Raw genomic sequence first — 27,971 nt, forward strand, 5'->3', positions numbered from 1 at the left:
AAACATCGATGTGAAAGGGACACATCGAGTGGCTGCCACCCGCACAACCAACCAGGGCCGGGGACAAACTGCAACCGAGGTACATGCCCTTAGCGGGAACCGAACCCGGGCCTCTCCGGACCACAGGCCGATGCTCTAACCGCTGAGCCAAACCGGCCAGGGCAAGAAGTATTTCTTGAGCTACGACCACTATCATGGGCAGTGGGCACACGATGAAGAGTAAGATGACAAGCATGGTCTTTGTGTCCATGGGCTGCCCAAGCCCAGGTGGGGAAGAGAGTCAGACACGCATGAGAAAAAGACCCTGATTACAGACTGAAGTGGTTTCTACTAAGGCAGGAGCATGGGAGCATGTAATGGGGTGGGTCAGGGGGCAGAAAAGCTTTCCCACTTGTAAATCTTTTCTAGGGATAGGACAGTATGCAATGTAACTAAACTATTAATCTTGGAAGTCACCTAAGAAATCCACCCACTGTAGTCGATGAGCTAGAGGTTCTGTGAGTGTGGAAGAAGGAGGTGCTTTGGGTAGCTGGTTCAGATGAGCCCTGCGAGCAGACCAGCCTGGGCCAGCAGTGTGTAGTACTGTAGCTGCTACTGTACACGTTACACCGTTGTACACGAGATGTCTTAGCTCGTGCCAGCCAGAATACCCAGCTGTGGCACGGAGCACGGATTATCAGTTCTTTCGCAGATCCTCAGCGAAGGAAGCTACTGTTCTTAAATGCATGCCCACTGAGAGACATTTCACAACTCACAGCTCACCACAGCTCAAACAGGGTGGCTACACAGGGTGGGCAAAGTAGGCTTACAGTTGTTCAGATGGAAAATAATAAAGTAATAAGATCAAGGGACTATAACCCTATTTTCTCATAACAATACTAATAACAACACATCCAAATTTACTGAAGAACTGATTAAAACGGAAAGAAAAGAGCTAGTTGAAAACATTTGAGTAACAGTTGCGTATTTTAAGGAGTTGCGATAATAATTAAAACCGAAATTTCTTTCAAGTGAACTTATTTTAAGTTAAAATAGTTTTATATTTAGCCCTGTCTTCACCCTTTAACTTAACAATAGAATAAGCAATATTCTTAGGTAAGAACTTTAAGAAGTTTCTTCCAGTTGCCTATGGATGATTTTTAATACATTTTCAATGTGTTAAATTCTTAAATTAAAAAAATAAATAAATAAATAAGAGCCCACTGGTGTGCCTCAGTGGCTGAGCTTCGACCCATGCACCAGGAGGTCACAGGTTCAATTCCTGGTCAGGGCACATGCCCAGGTTGTGGGCCCAATCCCCAGTGGGGGGGATGCAGAAGGCGGCTGATCGATGTTCTCTCTCATTCATGTTTCTATGTCTCTCTCCCTCTCCCTTCTTCTCTCTTTAAAAATCAATAAAGAAAAAGAAAATTTTTTTAAGTAAGAATTTTCAAATTCTTAAAATATTTCTATCAAAGTTTTGGAGAGAACTGCCAAGAAAAGCCTGCAACATTTAAGACAGTATCATTCTTAACACCTGCAGAATATCCCTAAATGGTGGATTTCAAGTAATTCAACCCACTCTGACCAGAAAATTAAGATCTAAATGATTTTCAGGTCCTGTGCCTACGGAATTCCTACTCCTTACCCTCCCGATCACTGAGGATGCAGACCAGCAGTACAAACCTTCACCTTCCTGTGTGTGGCTGAGTTTGCAAAGACAAGAACAAGAGAGCTTGAATGGCAAGAGCTGCTATTTTTTTTTTTGGCAAAAAGTGAGGATGCGGGGCTCACCTTTGCAGCATGTCAGGAAGCCCCCACAACCTGGGACGTCAGGCCCAGGGTTGCAGATGTGGCTTGGAGATGCTGTCTACACTCGCGCCCCCACCTACTGAATGAGAATATCTGAGACAGGGCCCAGAAATCTGTTTGAACAACCTCTCCAGGCGATTCCGAATCTCACCCAAGTGCAAGAACTTCCGGTCTCACTGACCCTGTGTGCTGGGTTACAGTATAGGACTTGCTCTAGACATACATTATGTTCCTCCAGCGACGTGGACATCACCGGGGGGGGGGGGGGGGTGGTGGCTTGTTAGAACTGCGGACTCTCCTCCCCCAGACCTACAGTCAGAATCTGAATTTTAGTTGGAACTTGAGCTTCTGCTCTCCTGGAGGGACTCCCGTGGGCAATCAACCCCTGCCCATCCGCCTGTCCTCCCAAGCAGTAGCTGGAGCCTCCGGGGCTCCTGTCCGCTCTGCTCTATCTGAATCACCATTTACCCAAACACCGGCTTCAGCCAGGGGTGGGGGTAGGGAGTGCTTTTTCAGAGCCAATGAGCTTGGGCTCTGTGTGTTATGGATTCCTATAATATCGGTATTAAAAATGAAAAATTTCTGGAAATATATTTTAAGCCAAAGAATGAATCCCTACTGGTGGGATTCTAGGCACCATGAGAAAACTGTTAGAGAAAATGAAGGTTTTGTGGGAGCTGTAGTTTTTGAAATGCTACAAATCAGACAGGAGGTGGGCTGAGCTGGTCTTGGTCTTCCACCTGGATTCTTTTCCTTCAGATTTAACAAGAATTGATTGAACAAATGGGAGTCTAGTCCCTCCACTGACCTATCACCCAGATTTGTTCCAACTCTAATGATTCCAGACCACTATAAGCCCAATGTTCGAGGTGGTTTAGGCTAGTAGCATTCTGTGGCTCCAGGAATCCAAGAAGTAACTTACACTAAGTACACACCTGGGGGTGGGGGTGACTGGAGGTCTAATATGCACCCGGACTTTACAGCACCCTGAAAAGTCCTGAAATTGCACACTCTTGCTTCCTCCCCCATCCACTTACCCCGCTGCTAAATCTGGAAATCCAGGTTTCCAAATTTCACAATTATAGGATGGGATGGTGGCAAGAAAACATGGATGGTTTTTTAAACGTTTTCTAGGCAATTCTGATGCACTTTGCCCAACTTCTCCAACTGATAATCATTGATCAGCTGTAGAATTTTTATTATTGTCCATCAAGTTTTACATATAATTCATTGGTGGCTGCACTGTTATTTCTTGAAATGAGACATATCATAATAGTACAAGTTTTCTCGCATATGTGAAAGGTTACTTCATACCTCAATCTGATCCATGCAGTTTTTATTTGATGTATACAGTTTTAAATCAAAACACAGGTCCGAGCATGCAATAGCTATAAAAATTTTAATTTAAGAAATCTCTAGAACTTAACTGGTAACTCTTTTAATCTTTCACTATTGAAAATGAAAACACAAATTAAAGAGAGCTACATTTATTAAACACGTCATCAATATTTACTTAACATCGACAATGCACTACAGCGAACAGCCTGCTGGGCTTTGGGCAAGTATCTATTTTCACTAAAAATTCACAGAAAAATTTGAAAATATGGCCCTGTACTTCGACCACTTTAACCTTGAGTTCTGATTTAACTGAAACATTTGAAGTAACCAAACCCAACCAAATCTTGAATTTCAGTAGTTTACAATGTGTCTCATTGATACGAAACAAGCCTTTCTAAAACCGACATTGTCACAGATTTTTACAAGATGGGCCATAAAGGACAAACCATTTTTTATTTATTATAAAAACAATATTACCACATAAAGGAGAAAATTAAATTTACCCATAATCCCACCATCCTAACATCTTTTCATCTTTATCCACAATCATAACTTTATAGTTATAACCTGTATATTTACTCAATTTTGGGAAAACTGCTATTTAAATTCTAAGATTATATGTAGCTTCCTCTAGTCTGAGCTCACCATCTCTATAGTATGTATAAAATAGAGTTGTTTTCATCTTGGTTGTTTAGCACATTGTTTGTGCAATCTTTATAAAATCTTAAAACTCCAACGTAAACATCACCATACTCACTAAACTGAGCATCTCAATCCTTCTTATTATTCCTCTCTTCTTGGAGCTTTTTTTTTTTTTTTTATCCTCACCTGAGGACATTTTTTTCCATTCTTTGTTCAGATAGAGAGAGAAACATTGACATGAAAGGGACACATCGAGTGGCTGCCACCCGCACGACCAACCAGGGCCGGGGACAAACTGCAACCGAGGTACATGCCCTTAGCGGGAACCGAACCCGGGTCTCTCCGGACCGCAGGATGACGCTCTAACCATTGAACCAAACTGGCCAGGGCTGGAGCTTGGTTTTTAATCCAGGTAGTTGATAGAAATGACAGATGAAGGGGATCCACTTCTAATTACACTATCCACCCAAAGGAGCAGCAGCACTACTTCAGCAGAGCAGGTTCTGTGATTGCAGAAGTACCAGCCTGGGCCCCTCAGACGTCAACCGTGTGATCTGGGGCCAGTCACTCTGTGCCCCTGCACTTCCGGTTACACCACTGTAAAATGTAAAATGAATGTCTGCATTCTCTCTCTTTGGGAGTATCGTGATAAGAACCAAAATACAAGTAAAGCATTTTGAAATCCTCAGAAGAAAGGTATGAGTTTTTTAAATAAAAGATTTCATTTTTATTAATATTCATTAGGGCAAATATAACTTATTACTAACCTCTCTACTGAAACTTCTCGGTCTCACTCTGGGTACAATGATGAGTCCCGAGAACAGGTGCCTCCGGAGAGCAGGGGAGCTGGTTTCACTCGGTGACACACTGACATCTAGTGGAGATTTATGGTGCGCTACGGATGCCACACACCCAACAGAACGCCAGTTTGGGTAGAGCAGCGAGAAGCAAAAGCACCTTTTGGTCTTTATGCAAAATATCCAAAAAAACATATAAACAAGTGTTTTTAAAGGTATGCTTCCTGTGTATGTTTGCGTGTTCGTCAAAAACACTGGCAAATTCTCAAGACACTAAATGGGAAGTTGTGAGCGGATGCGGGTGGAGGCGAAGAGCTGTTTAGTGGTTGCGGGCGATCCCGTGAAACCTCCCCTGGCTCGGCATAAAGAGCCAATGTGAAGTGTGTGTTCACCTGTTCTTTTCTTTCTACAGTGAAGGCTGGCAAGGGTGGGGGTGAGGGAGGGAGAGAAGGGAAGGGAAATGTGAAGGAAGTCACTTTTCTAGGTTTTTCGTTACATCCCTTGAGTAAACTTCTGTACATCTTTGTGGTTAAGAATTTTATTAAATCCAGAGAGGAGTTCCTTTAAGCAAATATATGTGTAAGCCTTTTGGCACATAATAAGCATTTCTCTTACCTTGCTCATTAACACACCGCACTCACCATGGGTTAGAAATACTAGTGTTTCTATTACCTGAGCTTTCACAGATGCCTAGCATCATCAGTCAAGTGTGGCTCTGTGTGGCTCTGTGGCCGCTCCGTCCCTTCTAAAGGCCACAAGAAACAAAGGTTGAGTGGCCTTGGGAGGAAGTCAGTTTGACACCCATGTACTTTAACATGTGATTATTCAAATATTCATTGGAAGATGGTCACAATCACAGTACGTCTGCCACTACAAATTCGATGAGCTGTGGGCCCCTCCTCCCGCATCGGCGAGGCAGGAGGGACCGAGTGCGGATGGCCTACCTGCCTCCACCAGCCCCATCCCTGGCTTCCACCGAGGGATGGGGCTTCTCTACAGCACGGATTAATGGCTTCATCAATCCAACGAACAAGAAAGGTTGAAGAGGAGGAATTCGGGAAACTGGAATAAAGATTTTTTTTTAAACTGCTGTGTGTTAGCTTCAGGTTTGGGCAGACCCTTCCACCACACCTTTTCTGGGGAAAAAGAAAAAAAGAAAAAGAAGAGAAAAAAAAGGGAAAAAAAAGCGAAACCATTTGAGTGGAGGAAACAGGAAACAAAAGGAAACCTCAAGGATTAGGAAACGTGTTTTTCTCTTGAGAAGAATGTGTGTGAGTCTGTTCCCACCGCATCAAGAATGCTTCTGAACTCGTTAACTCCTTTACGCTTTCATTTATTTCTGGGAATCACAAGGAATCATCTAGAAGTGATTAGACCAGACCAGCACTCAAGTGTAAAATCCTAGAAGAATCTATGGTAGCTACATTGCTTATGACCAAACATCCTTAAATACACACGTATTCACTATTGGTAATATAATTTTAAAAAAGAAATATACTCACTTATGTCCTCCTTGGCAATTAATAGTAAACTTCAATCTTCAGAGCCCAGAGACGAAAACAAACAAACAAAAAAAGATGCGACACAGCCTATTAGCACGAGAACAAAATTCTAACAGTGAAGCTGCATGCACATGCACACACGAAATTATCCGTACGATTTGCAACTGTATTGTGTTAGTTTTTAAAGTCTTTCCAGATACTTGAACTGCCCAGTGTCTTACCACTAAATACATTTCTTCCTGTCACTACATTTCTGCAGTGTAGTTCACCGTTTCTCGTTCACTTACATAATTTAGAAAATTAGGCCCAGAGAAGTAAAAAATATACATATATTCCTACTTACAGAACAAGACCATAAACAAGACATTTGAAATCTTACTCTGTTACAGGCTGGTGGTTAAACTGTTCAGTGTCCTAAAGCCCCAGAAGTCAGAATTGAAATAATAATTATTTTTAGAGTGTTTCACTCACAAACTATGGTGATGAATCAATGACCTTTAATTACTCGAAGTGATAATACAACTAAAATCTGAATGTTCTGATCTCCATATTCATTTCTTTCAAGACGAAGTGTCAAAATGTCAGGATACAATCCCTAGTCATTAGTTTTCACATATGTGTAATATATATTTTATTCGATGACATCTTTATTTTGGAAATGGGAATTTTAGACTCCTAAGCAGGACACCGAGTTTGGAGCTGAGGTCACTTTCCCTACTGTGCTAAAATAAGCAGAGGACTCCAGTGATTTTCAGAGAAGCCTTCCCTCTGGTGTGTATGTGACTTGCTAAGTCACTATCCCAAAGCCATTCTTCCAGGTTTGCCACCATGTAGCAGACAGGAGCCGAAGTCTTCCAGAGATGCTAAGAGGCAGCTATGAGATCAGTCCATGGTACGTTATATGAAATGAATCCAGAGATATGGTAAGAGTCCCTGCGCACAGTATATATGTCAGAGAAAACTCACAGGAACATCACAGAATCAATACTAACAGCCCCGACACCAGCAGCCACCGACCTGTGTAATCCTGGCTCCCTGGGAGATGGGAGACAAGTCTGATTTACAGAATCTGAGGAAAAGCTGTGTTAATCTCTTTATCCAACCAGCATTACGAGAAGAAGGCAATACAATATTTTTAACCCAAGCTCAAAGGTGGAAACCTTTTCCCAAAGCTTAAATGGGATGGGCATTTTCTTCACACTACAGTACCCTCTCCCAAATCAACAATCATCCTCCATCAACACACCCACACCCAGCACAGAACCGGAGTGCTTCTGCAGTCTCTCGTCAGAGGTCCCCCTGGAGTGTTCTTATCTTGCGAAATTTGTTATCCTACGGTATTTAACACCCCGTGTTCCCCTAATGATAATCAGAGCTACATAAATCCTACTTTGTAAATACACGAAGAGAAAAAGTGCATTTCTAGGTAATCACTAAGAAGGCTCCAACAAGCTGCAAGACAAGAGGAACACAAAACAATTTCTAAATGTACGTCACCGAGCAGGGCTGGCGACATGCTCTTGGTTGCCATCTCCCAGCCAGGCCTTAAAAAGGAAATGCTGTCTTAGGAAGGTGCCCGAGTACAGGTGTTACCAGAAGAATAAAAAGAAACAAGAGAGAGGACCGACATTAGACTTAAAAGCCTCTGCCTCTTTGAACTCACTCCAGTAAAATGTGAAAAGTCTCCCTTTCGACTGAACTTACATTAGCCTAGCTAACAGGTCACTGGAAAGTTGTGTGCCCATGTTTAAATATGGCCAAATACTTGATAATCTTACTAGAAACGGATCACCGTGATGGAAATAAAAACAAGTGGTGCCATATACCAAAATGATACACAGTGCTTACCCACTGATTTTGTACTTGTCATTTTTATGAAGGCATATATATACTTAATATGTAAGCTAAACCACTTCCAAATATTTAAATCCAGCCAAAACAACAACAACATACAAAGTTGCCCACTCATCACTGAATCATTCTGGACTGCCAAGTGCTCCCAGGCACAGAAGCAATGTCCCATCTGTCTGGAAGCACCAAGTATATCAATTCAGATATAAAATACTGGCATGCCCAGCAAAGTATCGTAAGCAATCCATTTCCCGATGTCTGACACTTAACAGGCCAGCCACAAGGTTACATGCATCAATACTTTGAACTGCGAGTGGTAAAAAAAAAATGATACAAATGTCAGCATCAAAGAGTCGTAATCCTATGAGCAGCCCGCCTTGAAGCAGAGTCGGAGGATTAAGGGAGTGTTCTCAGGGCGTCACTACTGCCACTTCTCTGAGAAAATATTTTCCAGTAAAAGATGGAACTATGGCCACCGGTAGGAATGACTGCTATTGCACTACGAAACCAGTGCCTCTGGAGCTGCTGCTGAAATGACGGTGCCAGGGAACATGGATGTCATCACAGGAAGGAGTCTGGACGTCACCCTGAACGGGCAACCACGCAGTCTTCTGAGCAAGGGGTGTCCTATGAGGAGCTCACTCTGGGAGGGTTACTGAGATAGGGATGTGAAGACTACATGGATGTTCTCTGTACCAAGAGGTCACTTTAGAAGGTTCCTGCGGATTGGGGACAACCAAGGGGCTGAGTAAGACTAGGCCTGGAAAGGAGAGAACAGAGTCAACATGACATGCTTCAGAAGTAAGGAAAGAAGTCAGCAACTATCAGCCCGTGTATATGTGAAATATCCTAAAGAATACCGTTATGATGAACTTGTGAAAAAAGTCATACCCTATTTCTTTATGTTCAGATAATAAATGTAGTTGGCTTTAAATGTGCAATAATCACAGCAAAGGTATTGTTCAGCCAGACTCAATCAGGAAAAAAAAATAGTTCACTTCTAAGTGTTTTAATTCTTGACTCTAAGTAAAATCAAGTGGTTCAGACAATTATGACTGAATCTCTGTCCGACTCAATTTCTAGAGAGCAAGCGGAGACATGCCCCATTTCTTACGTCTGAAGCTCAGAAAGCAGGAAGTCAAGACGGTGGCAGGGAAATGGAAGCACAACAGACGACCTGAGCCCACTGCCCCCTGGGTCCTCTGGAAATGAAACCTGCTCTTCAAATCCCCACTTCTTGAGAAAGGTACAGCCCAGAGAACGGAAGGCCAGGAACTGGGAGGTCTTACGTGGGACTAGGGGGAGTCAGTAGGTAACAGTTGGTGCCACTGTCCTCTGCCCACCGTACCCACCAAGCAGGCCCAGGGTGAAGCATGTTCAGTTCTCTAGAACCATCTGAATGGGCAGGAAGGGGGTTTGAGACGCCGTTCTCCTCCACCCCGCTGACCGAAGTCATGTGCCGCATCATCAGCCGCGGTGTTTCCGAAGCTCTCTGAACTCATCTAAGACGTCTCTCTTCCTGACTAGACTCTGATGAGTGATTTGGGAAACATCCGTTTCTTCTCTTTCCAGTATTTCAAGAAAAAATAGCTTTCAATAAATATTTTAATTCCTCTAGTTAAATTTGGTGTTGAGGTAGATTCTTCAATGACAAAGGAAAATCAATCACGTGGAAGAAAATATGTAGATGCTTAAGGTTCAAACTAAGCAACAACTGATAAGCATATTTGATGAAAAAGAGATACTCCAAATGCTACGGGAATTTTCACTGCTTGTTCATTATTAACACGTAACTGTGAAATTAAAGGCCTGTCTAGATAGACAATTCACTTAGCCAGTCATTTGTTCTCTCAGTAAGTGACTACTCCACTGGGCACAGAGTAGTCACACAGACATGAGCTCCGGTGCCCCCACCCTCTCTTCCAGCCAATAGCCATTTCCTTTTCATGGAGAAGCAACCAGGGAGCTTCCTATGATGGCACTGACCCTCTGCCTGGTTTCCTGTTACCTGTTGGGATAAGATGTCTTAGTTCCCAGCAGAGGTCAAGCACTGTACTTATGTGTTAGATGCCATCCCCTCACCTAGGAGAATTAAAAAATCTGGGGAAGACCACACTGCTTTAAGTGTTGGCCCTGGATACTATGTTTCCCAGAGTTCCCAGTCAGGAAGAAAGACGACGTCCAAAGCAAGTGCAGGGAACTTTGGAAACACCCTCGGCCAATGGTGCAGCAGCTAACTTTCCCAGGACGCCACCTCTGTCCTACATCATTCATGTTTCCTATCTTTCACATCAACATGCAAACACACCGTAATGTCTTCCCTCTGAAAAAACACGAAACTCCAACTTCCCCCCATCTTTCTACTTCACTGCAAAGTTGTCAGCAGTCTCCAATGTCTTTCCGTTCATTATCTCTGGCACCTACGCCACTCGTGCTTTTGACTTCACTGCTCCCACAAAATTGTGCTTGTAAAAGTCGCCAACCACCACCACCCATCAGCTAAGTAAACTAGACATTCCAGGCCTCCTCTTACTTGACCAGCAGTGTACGAGGCAGATCATTCCTACTTCCTTTCCGTCCTCACCCTCTCCTGGGGCTCCCTTTCACTTCCCTGCTCCTCCCTGGGTTCCTTTGTTTGAATCAGAGTCCGCTCAGTGTTTCTGACCTACAACCACCACCCAGCTTGAAGTCATCGGTATCTCTTACCCTGCTCCCTTCCTCCCTCGACCCCACACCAAGTCTTTTCCTTAACTGTCATCAGAGATACTAATAAAACAAGTCACATCTATCACTCTGGGTGAAAAAAAAAAAAACCTCCAGTGGCTTCCCATCTTACTTTGGACACGACCAAACTCCTTACGATGGAACACAAGGTATTAAGACACTATGTGATCTGTCCAGCAGGTTCTTCTTGACCCTGCTGCCTACTCCTCCCCGAGTCACTCACTCTGTTCTACCTTCCCTGGGGCAATTCCTGTTTTGTTTCTTTTTGTGTCCCCTCCCCCCCCCAGCATCAGGCTTGCTCTTGCTGTAGGATCTTTTCATATGCTTTCCCTCTGCCTGGAATGCTCTTCCCCCTTTGGGCTACTCAGCTCTTGACTCACCTTTTCGGTGAGGTCTTCTCCCATTACCCTTCTCCACCTACTGCAACCTCCCTCTCCCTCTCAGCACACTCCATTTCCCTTCCCTGCTTCTCTTTGCTCTGTAGCACTTACCATCATAGAGATATATTCACTATCTTCTTCTTTTTTCCACGTTGTCTCCCTGCACTGAAAAATAAATGCCATAAAGATAGGGAGTTTGGTATGCTTTGTTCGCTGCTCATCCTAAACACCTCAAGCAGTATTTGCCAGAGTACATAACGAATGACTTAATTAAGTGAAATTAATTAAATCCCTGATTTCTAGGGTTTATGATCAATTTGAGGGAAATGACATAAAATACAAATAAGCCCTTGGCTCAGCAGTTGGTGTCAACCCGTGAAACAAGGGTCGAGGGTGTGATACCCGGTCAAAGGCACATACCTGCATTGCAGTTTCGATCCCCGACCTGGTTGGGGGTAGGAGTTGTGTGGGAGGCAACAAATCAATGTGTCTCTCTGCATCAAGGTTTCTCTCTCCTCTTCCCTCCTCCATCCCTCCCTTCCACTCATCTAAAAATCAACAGAAAAATATCCTCAGGTGAGGATTAACAATAACAAATATACAAATAAAATTACAGTGATACCTCGGTTCTCGAACATAATTCGTTCCAGGAGGATGGTCGAGAACCGAATTGTTCGAGAACCGAAGCAATGAAACCCAATAGGAAAGCGGACTCCACAAAGCGTGACTCTCTCTCTGCACTCACACTGATGACGCAAGCAAGGCGCGCTGGGCCGAATGAACGCCATTCGGCTCAAATCGGAAGTTCGAGTTCCAAATATTTGTTCGGATTCCGAGACAAAAGTTTCACGAATCCTGATTTGGTCGAAAACCGAGGCGTTCGAGAACCGAGGTATCACTGTATGTCATTAAAAAAAAAACATTGTCACCAGGAAACTTTGGCTCAGTGGTGAATATCGACCCATGCACCAAGAGGTTGCCAGTTTGATTCCCGGTCAGGGCATATGCCCAGGTTGTGGGCCCAATCCCCAGTGGGAGGCATGCAGGAGGCAGCCAGTCAATGTTCTCTCTCATCGATGTTTCTCTCTCATGTTTCTCTCTCTCTCCCACTCCCTTCCTCTCTCTCTAAAATCAATAAAGAAAAACTATAAAAACAAAAAAAACAACAACAATAACAAAAACATTGTCTCACACATATATTTGAAATGACCTTTTACCATTTGGGAGTTGTTAGGCCAGGGAAAGACTTTAGCAAAGGACTAAAGTACTCCTGAAAAGGACAGAGGAATCAGGTAAGGGGTGCCATCGATACCCGTACGTATAGATTTACTCCCTCACTCTGGGTGTTGAGCACTTCGCAGGTGAAATCATGAAATACTCACATAAAGACTGTCACAGCACTCCAATCTGTCACTGGAAAATCTTAAGCTTTCCTTATATACTTGGCCCCCTAATTGTCAGTACTTCTCCTGATGCCCAACACCTCTCCATTTTTTCTACCTTGGTCTAAAGTGGGCCTGAAGCAATAAGCAACCAGCAACCTGTGTTTGCTCAGCCGACTTAGGAACTAACTACTCCTGTTAAAATGAGTGAGAAGATGCTGGAATTAACACTTCTGGAATTAGGAAGTCTTTACCCAGTCTCCTTTCAATTTTACCTCTTGGTGCAGGAAAACATGTGGCAAGAAAGAAAAATAGTGACCTGTTTGATTCTTTATACTATTCTATTTCCTTTCTCACATAAACTAGAAGAAGAAAAAGAAGAGACTTGGATATTATCTCAATAATCAACTTCTAGCACTCAAGGACTGCCCCTTCCATATTACTGTATATAGTGTACTAGTTCCTCCTCCCTAAAATACGTCTCTTAAATTTTTTCAAGGGTCATCACTTTTCATTGTCAGTATTAGATTTCCCTAAAAGAATATGGTAAGCAGATACATGTCTTCCTTCGTGTTCTTTTCTCTAACAGAAAAGAGAATAGGAGAAATAGATCAATTAAGAAGACAGTAATGATAATGGGAAATTATGTAAATTTTGTAGGGCAGAAAGCATTTTAGTTATTTAAGGACTTTTAAAATCACCCAATTAAATCATTCTCCAATTTAAACACATATACATTAAAGATGGGAATAACCCACTGCTACTTCCATTTCAAGTTAATAGGCATATATACAGCACTACAACGTATAAAGCACTGAGTCAGTATGATGGGGAATTAAAGAAGGAAGACATGACTGATATGCTTCATGTGGTCTCTGAATAATCTTATGCAGAAGACTTACACCCATAATACATTCATTCTTTCAGCATATATCATGTTAGACACGGGGCTGAGACCGAGACAAGGAGAAGAGGGATTACCTTGCAAAAGCTCTCTGTCCAGAAATTTGTATAAGGTGTTAAAACTAAATATAGTAAAATGCCAAAATGCATGCTGGAGACAGTGGATACTAAGAGTACTTTGAGAGACAGAGCAAATATTTTAAAAGCTTCAAAGAGTATTAAGTATATTTAATATCGTATAGATTGGGTAAAACTTAAGAAGTTATACTAATATTTTCATACTAATATTTTCATAGTCAAACCAGTAGGGACATCTTCAATTTCTCATTCAGTAGAAAATCAATACACATTAGCAAAGATGTGTTCTTCTCTGCTAAGAGGGAAAAATCTATCTGGACAAGAAATTGTAAATTAAGGACGTGACAATGTATTTATTCTCTGTATACATCCTAGTGCCTGAAAGGACCTTCAATTAGCAAATGCTTAAAGAGTGGTGGTCAGTGAAGGGGTTAAATAGCATACTCATCCTCCACACATCCCTTCCAGAAGGAAAAAAAGATTTAAAAAAAAAGGAATTCCTACAGAGGAGGAAACCTGGCTTGTTACTTGTACTCAGAAATATGCGCACGCTTCAATTTCTTTCTAATGTTTGTGCAGACAGACTCTCAGAAAAAACAGGCTGACAGACTAAAGGCACACGACAATAAAACGGAAAGAGTTTATCAAAGAAGTGGGACTTGAAATAAACTTTAGGGATGGAAGGGTTTGGGAAAAAGGCTTTTAATGTTCTGTGTAAGGTAGACCTACATAAATGGGACTTGAGCTTCACTGAATTTCAACAAGGTAACCTAGAGGGAAGATTTAAACACACCCAGGGCTAGTACTCTGAGCTCTGCTGCCTGATCACAGTCAAATCACTCTCATATAATTAAATTAATGGCAACTACTATTAAAAAAGGTTTATACTGTCCCTGTGCCTGAATCTGGGTCCTCTGTTACCTTTTTTTAAAAAATTTTCTAGCTTAGCTACTTATGTTTGGTCTTATTAATAGATTATCATTTAAATATCACCCTGGGCTTCTGGTCACATGAGCTACTGAAACCCCAAGAAGTTGAGAGCAGAGGCAGTGGGCAAATTAAAACGAGAGAGATGCTGCTAGAAATCCAGCAGTCCTTCAGAGAAGTGCTTAATGAGTCCAACCGAGAGAAAAAGGAGAGCGTGAGCCCAGGGGAGACCCTAGGCATGTCCGCAGAGGATCGCTCCTGCCTCTCACTAACACAGTTGGCTCTGACAAGGCTTCAACACTACCCAACACTACTGGCAACACAGTTTATAAACCAGTCCCAGAAATTCACTTTATAACCATTTTGAAAGGACTACCAGTACACATTTAAATCACTGAAGAACTTTACCCACCCCCAAAATTGACAAACTAGTTACAAAAAAAGGATGTTTCAAATAATGCCTATCTACTAACATGTGATTATATTTTATGTGGGCATTACTTGAAAAAACTTCAGACAGCAAATGAATTTATTTATATTTTCCATTTATCTAAAATATGAAACACTAATGAAAATATAAGTGGATAATTTAATTATTATAGAATCAGCTCAGCCTCTTAAAATAATTTGCAATGGTTTTATAAAAATAATTATTTTCATATTAGGCCATAATTCTTTTCAAAGACCACAATATAAAGGTCAACTGAAAATGTGTTAATGTACTACATTAACATGATTCTAATGCAGGTTAACATCTGAAGTTCACGTGACTGAAGTTGATTTAATTTTACAATAGTCATTCTTATATTGTTATAAGAATACATTTGGACAAATTAGTGGAATTAGTCCAAGTACAAAACACTTGAAAGTTATTAAGAGGTTAGCATATACATGTAATTACTTAAGCTTTCCTCACCAAAAAAAAAAAAAAAAAGAAAGAAGCAATGTTTAAATTACTAATGCATCTTGTTATTTTGAAAAAAGTAGTCAACAAAAGCTGAATTTCCTGATGTTATGTGAGTATGGTTCAATGAATTTAAAATAACATTTCTTTTTAAAATTTAAAAAAAAAGAAAATCAGCGATGTTAAAAGTATTTCTATTGACAAATATCTAAGGCAGACGCTAATTAAACATACCTCATCTTCATTGGAAACAATCAAGCCTTATTTTGTAAGGTTCCAGTTGAGACTTTTGAAATAGACTATTAAAATAAGGATTCACTAAATACAAAACTGTACCTTATCTTACTGAATAATTTTCAGAAGTTATTAATTAATCCATGTATATATTTTACATAGATACATATTTAGTATTAATGATGATGCTATAACAAAAACTCTTAGCCTAGTTGTAAGAACGGGGCTGTGCCTGCACATCAGACTGGCCATGTAATCTGGGACAAGTTATTCAACCTATTTGTACATCAGTTTCTCCGGGAACTGAGGGTCATCGGTCTCTCCTCTCCTCGAGCTCGTCCGCAACTCCATGGCCCTGGTGTGCAGTGGTGCACCGCACAGCTCCTCTGAGGGCACAGGACCATAAACAGAACACTCCAGGCTCAGTGAGATGCATAGTGCCATGACCATTCTTGAATACTTACAAAGTTACATTTGGATTTTAATTTGTAAATTTTGTTCTTAATGGATGAGAAAAAGTCTGGGTTTTGAAATATTATAATTTATATCTAGTACAAAGTTTCAAGGAAAAAGAGCCCTTGTTTATAGTATACATAAAGAATCCTACTTCGTGGAAAGAGTAGAGTCACGGTAGAGTCTGGAACTGATTAACTGTGATAAACAAGGGCCAACTGTACGTGGATGAAAACCTATGTAACTGGGAAGCAGATCTATAGTTTTTCAAAAATAGAGAAAAAAAGAATTTCAGAATTTTAAGTGAACCTAGTAGTAGGAAACCAAATGATGACTGGGTTTTATTTCAGTCCATTTGTAACTGAGCCTGTTCCCTGAAAGAGAAAGCAGAACAAGAACACATTTTTTAAGGTTAGAATGACCTGAGCAGTTTGAGGGCTAGCAGAGAACATGGAAATAATCAAATTCAACTATTTTGTTTCATATATGAATAAATTGAAATTCAAAAAAGTTGAAGTACCTTGGTCAAGGGTAGAAAGGTAGTTTGTACAAGAGCCACAAATACTTTCAAAGAACCAATTCCCTCCACTCTGTCCCAGGTGAGTAGAGGATATAGCCCACAGTGAGCAGGTTGGTTGTAGTCATTAGAATAATAGCAAATGAGTCCAAATGATGGGATCCCCAAACATCCTAACATTCAGTACAATGAAAGCTTTTCTAGCACCAAGAGAAATGTATCACTCTAGGGTGTAGACTGTATGATATTGGAAGTGGGAAAAACTTCTACAACTGACATACACAGAAAGCCCTGCAGCCCATATGAAAAGCCCCCAACTCTCATCACATTAACTTGGACTCCATTATAGATTATTAGTTACCACTTAAAACAGTCATTATTAGACGTTTTCATGGGCCCAGGCCTGAATTCTTCCAAATATTACTTTTTTTTTTTTTTTGGCGTTCCTTTGTAATATGGGGAGATTTTTTAAGGGGGAAGTTTAAGTGGAAACTAAACATGTAAGTAATTTTCTTTTTAACCTGACTTAAGACATCTATTGACACTTAAGTCAATAGGAGATCAATTATTTTTAGCAAGGGCATATGAAACTATAAATGTTTTATTTTATTATTTGAAGCAATACATTTTATGCTAATAATTCCACTCTATAAATTTTAAGATGGTACTCTATTTCCATATTTAGGACTAGAGAAGACATGTGCCTCATATTCCACAACCTTGGTTATATGACCGGAGAATTACCTCAATAATTATCCCAGTCATAGGGGGAAAGTAACACATTTATACTGTTTACCATATCTGAATACTGCGAAGTAATTCTAACTCCCTTAAGAAATGTAATTAATATTTAATAATTATAACTAGAAACAAGGAATTTATATAACCTGTGAAATCCTTAAAAGTCGGTACTATTTCAAGTGAGAAATAAAGCCACATCTGCACACTAATCCAGAGTTCTCTTCTACTTCAGGCAGAGCAGTGTCTCTGAGTTCAACTCTGCCTTGGCTACATCTGCTGGCTAGGTGCCACAGTAAGAATTATAATGCACACCATACACCATAAAAATTCAAGACCAAGATTAGAAGCAAACTAAAAAAAAAAAACCTGCACTAAGACATAGAACAGTGGCCAGTTGTAGTTACTAGACAATATTGTCCAATGGTGGACAGAAATCACCAATTTGGAAATAAAATGTTCTATAAGACAGCATCAGATTCCTGTGTGAGCCAGGATTTTGTATTATTTTTATCTCAAATATCATATTATCAAAGTAGAGCTTTATATGCTTTTGAGACCAATGGCTTTAAAAATCCAGTTTTCCATATTTAGGCTCATTTATATACTCTCATTAGGACTTAAAGGAAAAAGGCTATATACATTTAATAAGATTTCAAATGTTTTCTATTTAATAATTCATTTATTTGTACTAGTCTTTAGTAGTCATCTTCATATCCACAATTTTATTTCATCAACAATCATCTCAGACACACCTTCTAAAAAGACTGACTTAAAATATTACGACAGGAAACTATGCCTTCAGGAGCATGTTTATTGTGTTTGAGATGATACATCAGGTGCTCTCTGAGCTACAAAGGGTAAAAGGAAATCCTCTCATTACAAACTGACAAAGGTAAAAGGTAAAACATTTTTCACAACAGCATTAACCACATACTCAGAAATAGATCCGGGTTTAATACAAATGACATAATTCCTAGTCATCTACGGCTACTTTTATAACTTCATACAGATAATGAATTAGGCTAAAATGCACTATAATATTTGGTAGACTTCAGGACCAGTATCCTTAGTACATCACAAAATACATTTTGATATCCCAAAGAAGCAAGACTTGCAAGTAGGCATTTTAAACATAACTAATCTACAGCTACAAAGTTCTACTCTTGATAGCATTTACCTTTTCAGGAGTCTCCCAGTCTCCAAAGGATAAAAGCAGAGAGTAGAATCAGTATAACATATACACAGAAGTCCGTATTGTAAAGGCTATAAAGATTTGCAGCACAGTGAGAAGATGCCTTCTGCTCCTTCACACTGCATACAGATTATGTGAATTATGTTGCGTATCTCTTGGTCCACTGTCTGGCTATCCTGTCATGTTCTGCTCTGTTGGTCAAATACTGAGTGGCTATGCTTCCAACCAGAGGATCCGCTAAAAAAGTGAAAAGAATAATAAAAAATATTAAATGTCTGAAAGGTAGTTTTAACATTCCATTAAACTGAAATGCTGATTTTTAGCAGCATCTTAATAGTAATTCAGTTTAGGTAAAGGCCACTTGAGCTACAAAATGAGTGTTCCATGCTTCCATGTCTTCGTCTAACTGGTTTATTTTGTTTAGCTCAGTACACTCCAGGTCGCTCCATGCTATCTCAAAGGGTAAAAGATCCTTCTTTTTTATAGCTGCATAGTATTCCATTGTATAAATGTACCACAGCTTTTTTATCCATTCACCTACTGATGGGTACTTGGGATGTTTCCAGATCTTAGCTATTGTAAATAGTGTTGCTATGAACATAGGGATACATGTATTCTTTTTGATTGGTGTTTTAGGATTCTCAGACAGAAGGGGGGAGGAGGAGGTAGAAAAGGATTAACCAAAGAACTTATATGCATATATGCATAACCCATGGACACAGACAACAGTGTGGTGAAGGCCTGGGAAGATCAGGGTGGAGGGAGTCAATGGGGGAAAATAGGTAGACATCTGTAACACTTTCAACAATATAGATAGTTTTATAAAAAATGAGTGCTGAGTTAATAAATATGATTTTTATAAGAGATGTATGCCTTAAACATAAAAAAACTTTTGGCATTTTATACAATAATGAAAGTGTGCTCGATGATTATATTTCTGCTTTCATTGAAGATAAAAATTTTAATTTTTAAATAAAAACTCAGATCTAACAATGCAATGCTATTGTAATATTTATATAAATATAAAATGCTAATATAAAATGTTTCCTTCATTCTCTATGCAATAATATGACTCAAATAACTATCCTTACCTCCAAACCTCTATTACTCAGAAGTTTTTACCCCTGGCAAATGATTGCTACCTGTTTACAGAATTTCTACCCAGAGATATACACATGTACAAGCATATAAAATATATTGTTATGCATATGTATTTTTTCCAGTGCTCTGCTTCTTTACCTAATATATCTTAGAGAGCTTTCTCTATCAGTTCACACAGAGCTGTCTCGTCCTTTTTAATAGGTAGATTCTTTATTATTGGACATCAGGTTGTTTCAATCTCTCTCTCTCTCTCTCTGTCTGTCTACCTACCTACCTATCTACTTACTTACCTTACCTACCTATCTTGGGTATATGTATAACTGCTGGACCAAAGATAATAGTAATAGCCTTTGGTGATTAATCAAATGTTTAGAAAAAGTAAGTCAATCTCTTTTGAAAAGTGACCTCTCAGGAAGGAAACATACACAAAATCCCTGGCTTAAAAATCAGTTTTTCAATTCAGCTACCCACGTTAAAGATCATGTGGGGCAGTTAGTTATGCATTTCTTTAAAATGTTATAAATCATGCACTAATTGACTTTACCTCTAAGTATATGTAAGCATAATCTAGTCCAACGATCTCAGTTATAATTGTTTAATATCTTTCACTACTGTTATACATCTTATACAACTCCCTATAATCCAAAAAGAAAAAGAAAACAAGAAGCTCTTCATTATTAAGTGATTGCTTCAAAAGCACACAGCAGCACAGAAAAAAGGAGGCACTGGGGCCACAGGCACTGCTCTACTGCTGGCAAAGTGGTCTGGGTCTACACCGGTGCGTGATCCAGAAAACAGAGTCCATCAACAATAGGGAACAAATAAGCATAGAGTAGTAGTATTCCGAGAACAAACTAAAGAAAGTTATTGTGAAACTTCTGGTCTATTATAATTGAAATCGCATTGATAATTTCCTTGAAAAATGTTTTATGCTGATCTTTCCACCAATAATACTTCTCAAATCTACATTTAAGCTAAGCAAGAAAATTTGCTGGTTTCTCTAGCTTCACTTTGTGGTAAAAAAAAAAAAAGGTTTGCTTACCAGGGTTGCAGTCTGTCAAAAGAGAACAAATCGACAGCAAAACCTTTGAAATCGTCAAAGCAGGACTCCAGTTGTCTTTAAGGATGTCCAGACAGATGACTCCCTGACTGTTGATGTTGCAGTGATAGATTCTGGTGCGAAAAGTAACCTAAGAGCAGTCACATTAAAAACAGGAAAAAAATGAAATGCTTTCTTACCAACTAAAACTCTCACCAGCAGAAGTAAAGGACAACACATCACAGAAGATATTAAATAGCAAATAATTTAACTGAAGAGCTAATAGAATACTAGGTTTAGGTGATAACAAAATCAAATAGTTTTATTTAATTTGGTTAAAAGAAATTTTCTGGTTTTTACCCACTATAGTAAGAACTACATTGATTTTTAAACCAAAGTGAGTAGTTGATTTGATTAATCAAAATGAATGATACGGTACTTCTATGTGTATATGTATGTGCACACCATATACACATGCATGTGTGCCCACAACATCCATTTAAAGATAGAAAGTAAGTGAGAGCCCGGCCGGTGTGGCTCACTGGATTGAGCAATGTCCCATGGATGGTACCGGTTCGATTTCCATTCAGGGCACATGCTGGGTTTTGGGCTTGATTTCCAGTGAGGGTTGTGCAGGAGGCAGCCGATCTATGTTTCTCTCTCACATCAATGTTTTTCTCTCTCTCCCCACCCCCCACCCTTCCTTTCTCTCTCTCTAAAAAAAAAAAAAAAATCAATAAAAACATTTTAGAGAAAGAGAAAGAAATAAAGTGAGGGAGAACAAAAATGTTTTGATGCCAAAGGTAAGAGGAACTGATAATTTTTTAAACATAAAATGAAAGTTACATTAGTTAGTTAAAAAAAAAAAATCAGTATCAATTCAGCTAATTTCTTGCCATATGTCAGAAAATATTGAAGACTTTAGAGTTAAGATGGTTAAATCACCAGCCTATTTCCTAGCCTTTTATTTCCATAACTGGTTCACTGTCTTGTTAGACAAGAGAGTAAAAATTTAAAAAGCAAGGTCTTAAGCTACTAAATAGAGGAAATATATCCCCGAGATGTGAAAAAAGAGAATAAATCAGAGGAACAAATACAGTCAAATTTCAAAACAATCACAAACACTAAGTAGTTAATTCTTCTTTTTTTTTTAATCCTCACCTGAGGATATTTTTCCACTTTTTTTTTTCTGTTCAGATAGAGTGGGAAAAAGAGGAAGAGAGAGAGAGAGAAACATCGACGTGAAAGGGACACATCAAGTGGCTGCCTCCCGTATGATCCAACCAGGGCCGAAGACAAACTGCAACCGAGGTACATGCCCTTAGCAGGAACCGAACCGGGTCCCTCTGGACCGCAGGCCGATGCTCTAACCGCTGAGCCAAACCAGCCAGGGCAGTAGTTAATTCTTAATTTGGAGTTACAGAAGGGGGGGGGGTAGTTTATGACCTCTCAGAACTAGCAATGTACTGGGATCTCCAAAGTGGAGTATGGGAAGAAAATATTACAAGTCCTCAAAAGTGTATTTCTGATAAGGATATAAAATTAAAAAAACAAAACAACAAAAAAACCACTGGTCTAACGAGGAAGAAACCAGTCCCTGGTTTTGCAGGGGTGAGAGGACAGGACACCATGCACCTCCAGAACTGCTCTAGTACAATACATACTAGTTAGAGCTCTTAAATGTGGCCAGTTGAATTGGAAAGGGCTAAAAGTGCAAAATACACATCAGATTTCAAAGACTCAATACCAACAAGAGAATGTAAAATATCACATTAATAATATCCCTATATTGGTTACATGTTGAAATGACAATTATTTTGGATATACTGGGTTATATAAAATATATTAGTATTAATTCACTGTTTCTACTCTTTTAATGTAGCTACTAGAAAATTTAAAATTACATGTGTAGCTTTAATAGTATTTCTACTACATAGTTGTTATAAAATACAGGAATACATGTTCAGATTATTTACAGCTGACTATATGTATAGTTTACAAACACAGTATAATTAACATTTTGAATCTGTTTAGCTATTAACAATGAGTGAACAAACAAGAATTAAATTCTTATTATTCTTCAAGAAGTTCAACACCTTATCTGAACTTCAAAAAAAGTATTACTGTAGGGAAATAATTGTACCTAAACTAAGACAACAGCAGAAGTTTTATTTCTACTTCACTTGTCCAACTATACATCTGAATAATGTTTTATAATACTATATATGACAGCTAAGGCAAACATAATTAATCAACATTCAATGGTTAGAAAATTAAAATGAGACCAGCAAAAATATTAACATGCTAAATTAATAGAAAATCACTGTATATAAAACAGTTATGATAAATTAGATATAGAACTATAGTTTGAAACCCTTATTTTAGTCAATTTCTACTGTCCATTAAAAGATGCTAAGAAGTTTTTTCTTTAACAGATTTCTCCTCAAGTACAAAGATTACTCTTGCAATTTTTTTCTGCTAATTTTGCTATCATGTTAAAATCACTTTTCCAATATGAAAAATGAGGCATGTAAAAATAAGTATCACTGCCCTGGCCGGTTTGGCTCAGCGGTTAGAGCATCGGCCTGCGGTCCAGAGAGACCCGGGTTCGGTTCCCGCTAGAGGCATGTACCTCAGTTGCGGTTTGTCCCCGGCCCTGGTTGGTCATGTGGGTGGCAGCCACTCGATGTGTCCCTTTCTCGCCGATGTTTCTCTCTCTCTTCCTCTCCCTCCCACTCTATCTGTACAAAAAATGGAAAAGTGTCCTCGGGTGAGGATTAAAAAAAAAAAAGTATCACTATTTATATAGTCATGAGCTATTCTGCTAAACTCTGTTTGTTTTCTATAATACAGAAAAACACTGAATGCAAATTGAGCACTTAGTGATGATATACTGCCATTTAAGATGTCATTTTGAATGTGAATACAATGTGTATTATTAACACAAGGTTTTATTCCTTCATTTGATTGATCTAGCAAAACATATTCTACATACCTGGGATCATTAAAACAGTAATTTAAAGATCTTAAATTCTGAAGGGACCAAAAAGTACTCAAAAAACTGATAGCTATATTTGAGAGCCAATACCTCTCAGGTGCTAGGGAACCTCGGTACCTGCAATCTGAGGTAAATACCACCAGGTGGAAATGTTGCTACCTTATTAGATAATATACTGTCTGGGTTTTTTCTTTCTTTTTTTGCAGGAATTAGATTGCTGCATATATTTTACATAGTACTGGGAACAAAAGGAACCATGTTGAAAAGGAAAACATTTCACCATAGTTAAGGGCTTGATAACCATGCACTTTTCCCTAACATGTCAGAAATCTCTGTAACTAAAGAATAATTATGCTCAGGCTTAATATTGGTGGTTTTTACCTGCTGGCCTGACCATTTTATAATGAGAGGTCAGAGAAGGAATCCATTTAAGTAACAGTTATGTTTAAGACTTGAAAAATAACTGCTGGTTATTACACGATACAACTCAACCCTTCACTGCTACCATCTAATTCACATTCAGAGACAACAAGAAGGCATTAGGTCACCCAGCCACCCTCATTCCCATTACTACATGCTACCTACAGAGGACACAAAATAAGTTTATTAAATAGTATTAGGTTCCCTCTTCTTTGCCATGGTTTTCTAGTTTTTGCTCATCTATAAAGATAACGTATTTAGCACAAAATTCAAGTTATTTAACCCTTATTTCTAGAAGCTGTCCAAAAGGTTTACTTTTTAATCACAGTATGTTTCAAAGGAAAGTTCAAAGGATAGTTTCCCTCACATCAAAAATAAAAAAATCCATCCACTTTTCTGATGTGCATAGTGGTATACTTTTATTTACAATTAACAAACCCTCTTTCGGCTTATTACAGTTATCTGTAAAAGGTAGGCGTGAATTACTTTCACCGTTCTGAAGTTCTTAGTGCAAGAGTTTCCATATTCCTCAATGAAAAACAATGAAGTTAAAATGATTATATCAATACACATTTAACCTCTAAAATAAACTGATTTTGAAAGAGAAGGATAAATATTAAAGAACGTACTTCTAGGTTCTTACCTTTGGTGGCTTAAATGGATAATCGGATGAAAATGTGATATCCAGAAAAAACACACCACCTTCATATACAGAACCTGGTGGACCAAGTATAGTTGATCTCCATTCATAAATGTTATCTCCTTTAGGCCCAGCACTATTTAAAAGAAATTAAAAATCAATGTGTATATCTATAAGCAATGAAAGTTAACAGCTTAAACCAATTAAATATTAAAGGTAAATTAGCAACCTAGAGTAATAAGACCCAAGTTCCCATGAATGCATGCATGTATATAAACTTATTTGAAATATTTCAAATTTACAGAAGAATCTCAACAAAGAACATCTGTGTAACTTAACCCAGATCTTTTTCTGTTGACATTCGCTCATTTGCTTTATCGCCCCTCCCTATCTTCTCTATGTGCATACATGTATATGTATACACACCCCTCACACATTCTGACATATATGCACAGTGCTTTTTTCTGAGCTATTTGAGAGTAAGCAGCCCTTTCCCCATAAATACTTCAGCATGCATTTTCTAAAGACCTCCGAAACCATCACAAAACAGCTACAATTCAGTAAATATCAATACAATACTTCAACTATAATCTGCAATATAATGTCAACTGACCCAATGCTGCCTTAAAAAAAATAAAAAATAAAAAAACACTTCGAATTTTCCTCTAAATACAGGATCCAGTCTTGGGATCATCCATATCCTGCACCTTTAGTCTTCTTTAACATAGAGCCTTTCAATCTTTCTTTGATTTTTACAACATTAATATTTTTAAATATAGTTTTGTTTTTAATAGAATGCTCATCATTTTGAACTTGTCTCATGTTTCTTCAGGATTAGATGCAGGTAGTGCATTCCTGGTCAGGATAGTGCATTAAGTGATGTGTTCTTCTCAGATTATCACATCCAGAGACACACGGTCTACACTTGTCCCTAACTGGTGATGTTAATTTTCATTACCCAGATCAAGTGCTGTCTTACTTTCTTACTGTTTACTTAATACCTTTTCTCTACAACCAAGAGGCAACCTTTGGACAGACACTTTCAGACCATGCAAATGGTCTGCTGTTCATCAACATTTCTCCCCTACATTTAAGATCCATTTTTGAGCTCAACTGGTTGGATGTCATCCCGTGAAGGGTGGCAGGTTTGATTCCTGGTCAGGGCACATGCCCAGATTGTGGACTCAATCCCTGGTGGGGAGGCATAAAGGAGGCAGCCAAGTGATGCTTCGCTCTCTCATAGATGTTTTTCTCTCTCCCTCTCCCTTCCTCACTCTTGAAAAATCAATAAAACGTGTGTGTGTGTGTGTGTGTGTGTGTGTGTGTGTGTTTTGTTTTGTTTTTTTAAAGATTCACTTGTGGGTCTTGGCTGAACTAAACTACTATGATGGTGATAAAATCATGACTTTTCCAAATCCAGTATTTCCTCTACATTTACCAGCTGGCTCTTGAGTCCTTTATTCTCCCACATGTATAAATATATATATATTACTGGTGAGGTCTCATGGGTTCCTATTTTTTTTCCCTAATGATCTGTAGTTCATTACAGCCTTTAATTATATTGATGCTCAGATTATCTGAGATTTGGCCAGTGGGAGCCTCTTCAAAATGGCCCCATGTCCTGGTGACAGGCCGCCCTCAGTGTCGCTGAGTACTTTTACTTTCTGGCACAAGATGGTCTAGGCTCCCAGCCTTGGCATCAGCCATTTCTTCAAGGAGCCCTGGTTCCTTTCAGTGGGAGGGTTTTAGAAACCAAGGTCTGAGAGCCAGGTGCTACTAAATCCAGGTGCATTGCATTGTACTCAACTTGTTTTATTTATAAAATACAAACAAGAGAGATTTAAGTACAATTTAAATTCACAATTATTTGTCAGTAAGGCCCATCCAATACTCATCAAAACTCTTCAAATTTACCTTACAGACTTCCATTTTTCTAACCTTTACATCATAAATTACCTCGACTTTCTAAACCAATGTATTATATAAAGATTTTCTTCTTACAAAGTGGCCATCAGTTTAGAAATGATGTGTATTTGGTTGAAAAGAAGTACAAACCAGCACTGATAAATCAACCACATTAATTGCAATACAACATTCAGTATAATTAAAAATACCTTTTAATTCTGTAAAAATATACACTATGAACTGTAAACATCAGGAAGTAATGCTATCAATAACCCAATATGTGCTCTGAAAAACAGTTCATATAGAAAGTGTGTAGAAAACTCGATGGTATAGCTGGGCTGGTGTGGTTCAGTGGACTGAGCATTGTCCCATGGACTGAGAGGTCCCAGTTTGATTCCCTGCCAGGGCACATGTCCAGGTAGGGGCCTTCATCCCCAGTGGGGTGTGCATGGGGCAGCCAATCGATGTTTCCCTCATCATTGATGTTTCTCTCTCCCCCTTCCTCTCTAAAAAATCTATGAAAACATATTAAAAAAAAATCTCAATGGTGTAATTGAAATATTTTCAGGATGTTTCAAAAATCTATCTTTTTTTATATTTTTTAAATTGATTCAGAAAGAGAGGAATAGAGAGAGAAACACTGATGAAAGAAAAGATCGACTGGCTGCCTCCTGCATGCCTCCCATTGAGGATCTGGCCCACAACCTGGACATGTGCCCTGACCGGGAATCAAACCAGCAACCTCTTGGTGTATGGGTCAACATTCAGCCACTGAGCCATACCGGATGGGCCAAAAATCTATCTTTAAGGTAGATATGTATGACTGACAAATAAAATCTTATTATTTTGGCCTATTTAGGAAAAATATACTTCTAAAAATACTACTACTTCGTAAGTTTTAAGTATCACAGCAAGCGAAACTAATTACAGTAATGGCTCATTGTTCTGTCATCATTTGAGAATCAGTATATTCCCTAAGTGAATTTTCAATGTAACTAAAGACATACAAAATGGGGTACCAATTCTGTGTGTGTGGGTGGGGTAAGTTAAACCCGATTCTATGACATTTCCTTTCTCTCAGTTAATTTTCCCTTAGTGACTCAAGATGTCACTATAAAATTAAATTATAGTGTCAGAGACTTTCACAGGATAGCTACTTGACTAAAAATGTTTCTAAACTCCACATGTCAGATAGTGGTAATAATAACAATGTTAGCAAAGTTTTAGTCCATCCTTATTATAAGTCGGGTATTGTTCATAGCATCATAGTGGATAACTCACTTAATTCTCCTTACAAATTTATGAAGCAGGTACTATTATATTTAGATGAGAAACTAAGGTTTGGAGAGTTTAATAACTATCCATATGTCCCACAGCTACAAAATGACTCAGACAGAATTTGGACAGTCTATGAACTGGTCTGCATTTTGGTTTTGTTTTCTTTTCTCTTATAATTTCAGTGCTGCTACATCCAATTTAATCTCCAGTCAAATTTTGCAAGTGATTATTTGT

General features: G+C 38.9%; 1 protein-coding gene across 7 annotated transcripts in view; it reads right to left on the reverse strand.

Annotated features, from left to right (window-relative positions):
• Positions 1 to 27,971, reverse strand: part of UBE2E3 (ubiquitin conjugating enzyme E2 E3) — a 114,123-nt gene that overhangs the window by 9,922 nt on the left and 76,230 nt on the right. For 3 of the 7 annotated variants that reach the window (XR_004958628.1, XR_004958625.1, XR_004958626.1), the window contains 5 exons: positions 24,558 to 24,690; positions 20,500 to 20,647; positions 18,342 to 18,593; positions 11,137 to 11,190; positions 6,071 to 6,106 (listed from right to left, as the gene is read on the reverse strand). Coding sequence is in view for 2 of the 7 variants with exons in the window: in XM_036253507.1 (XP_036109400.1) it covers positions 18,496 to 18,593; positions 20,500 to 20,647; positions 24,558 to 24,690 (379 nt within the window). In the remaining 5 variants the exon portion in view is untranslated. Of the gene's footprint in view, positions 1 to 6,070; positions 6,107 to 11,136; positions 11,191 to 17,959; positions 18,594 to 20,499; positions 20,648 to 24,557; positions 24,691 to 27,971 lie in introns of those variants that run through there. The other 4 variants (XR_004958629.1, XR_004958627.1, XM_036253507.1 and 1 more) reach the window with 4 other exon arrangements.

The sequence above is a fragment of the Molossus molossus genome, unplaced genomic scaffold (assembly GCF_014108415.1).
Source record: "Molossus molossus isolate mMolMol1 unplaced genomic scaffold, mMolMol1.p scaffold_m16_p_11, whole genome shotgun sequence".
Lineage (NCBI taxonomy): Eukaryota > Metazoa > Chordata > Mammalia > Chiroptera > Molossidae > Molossus > Molossus molossus.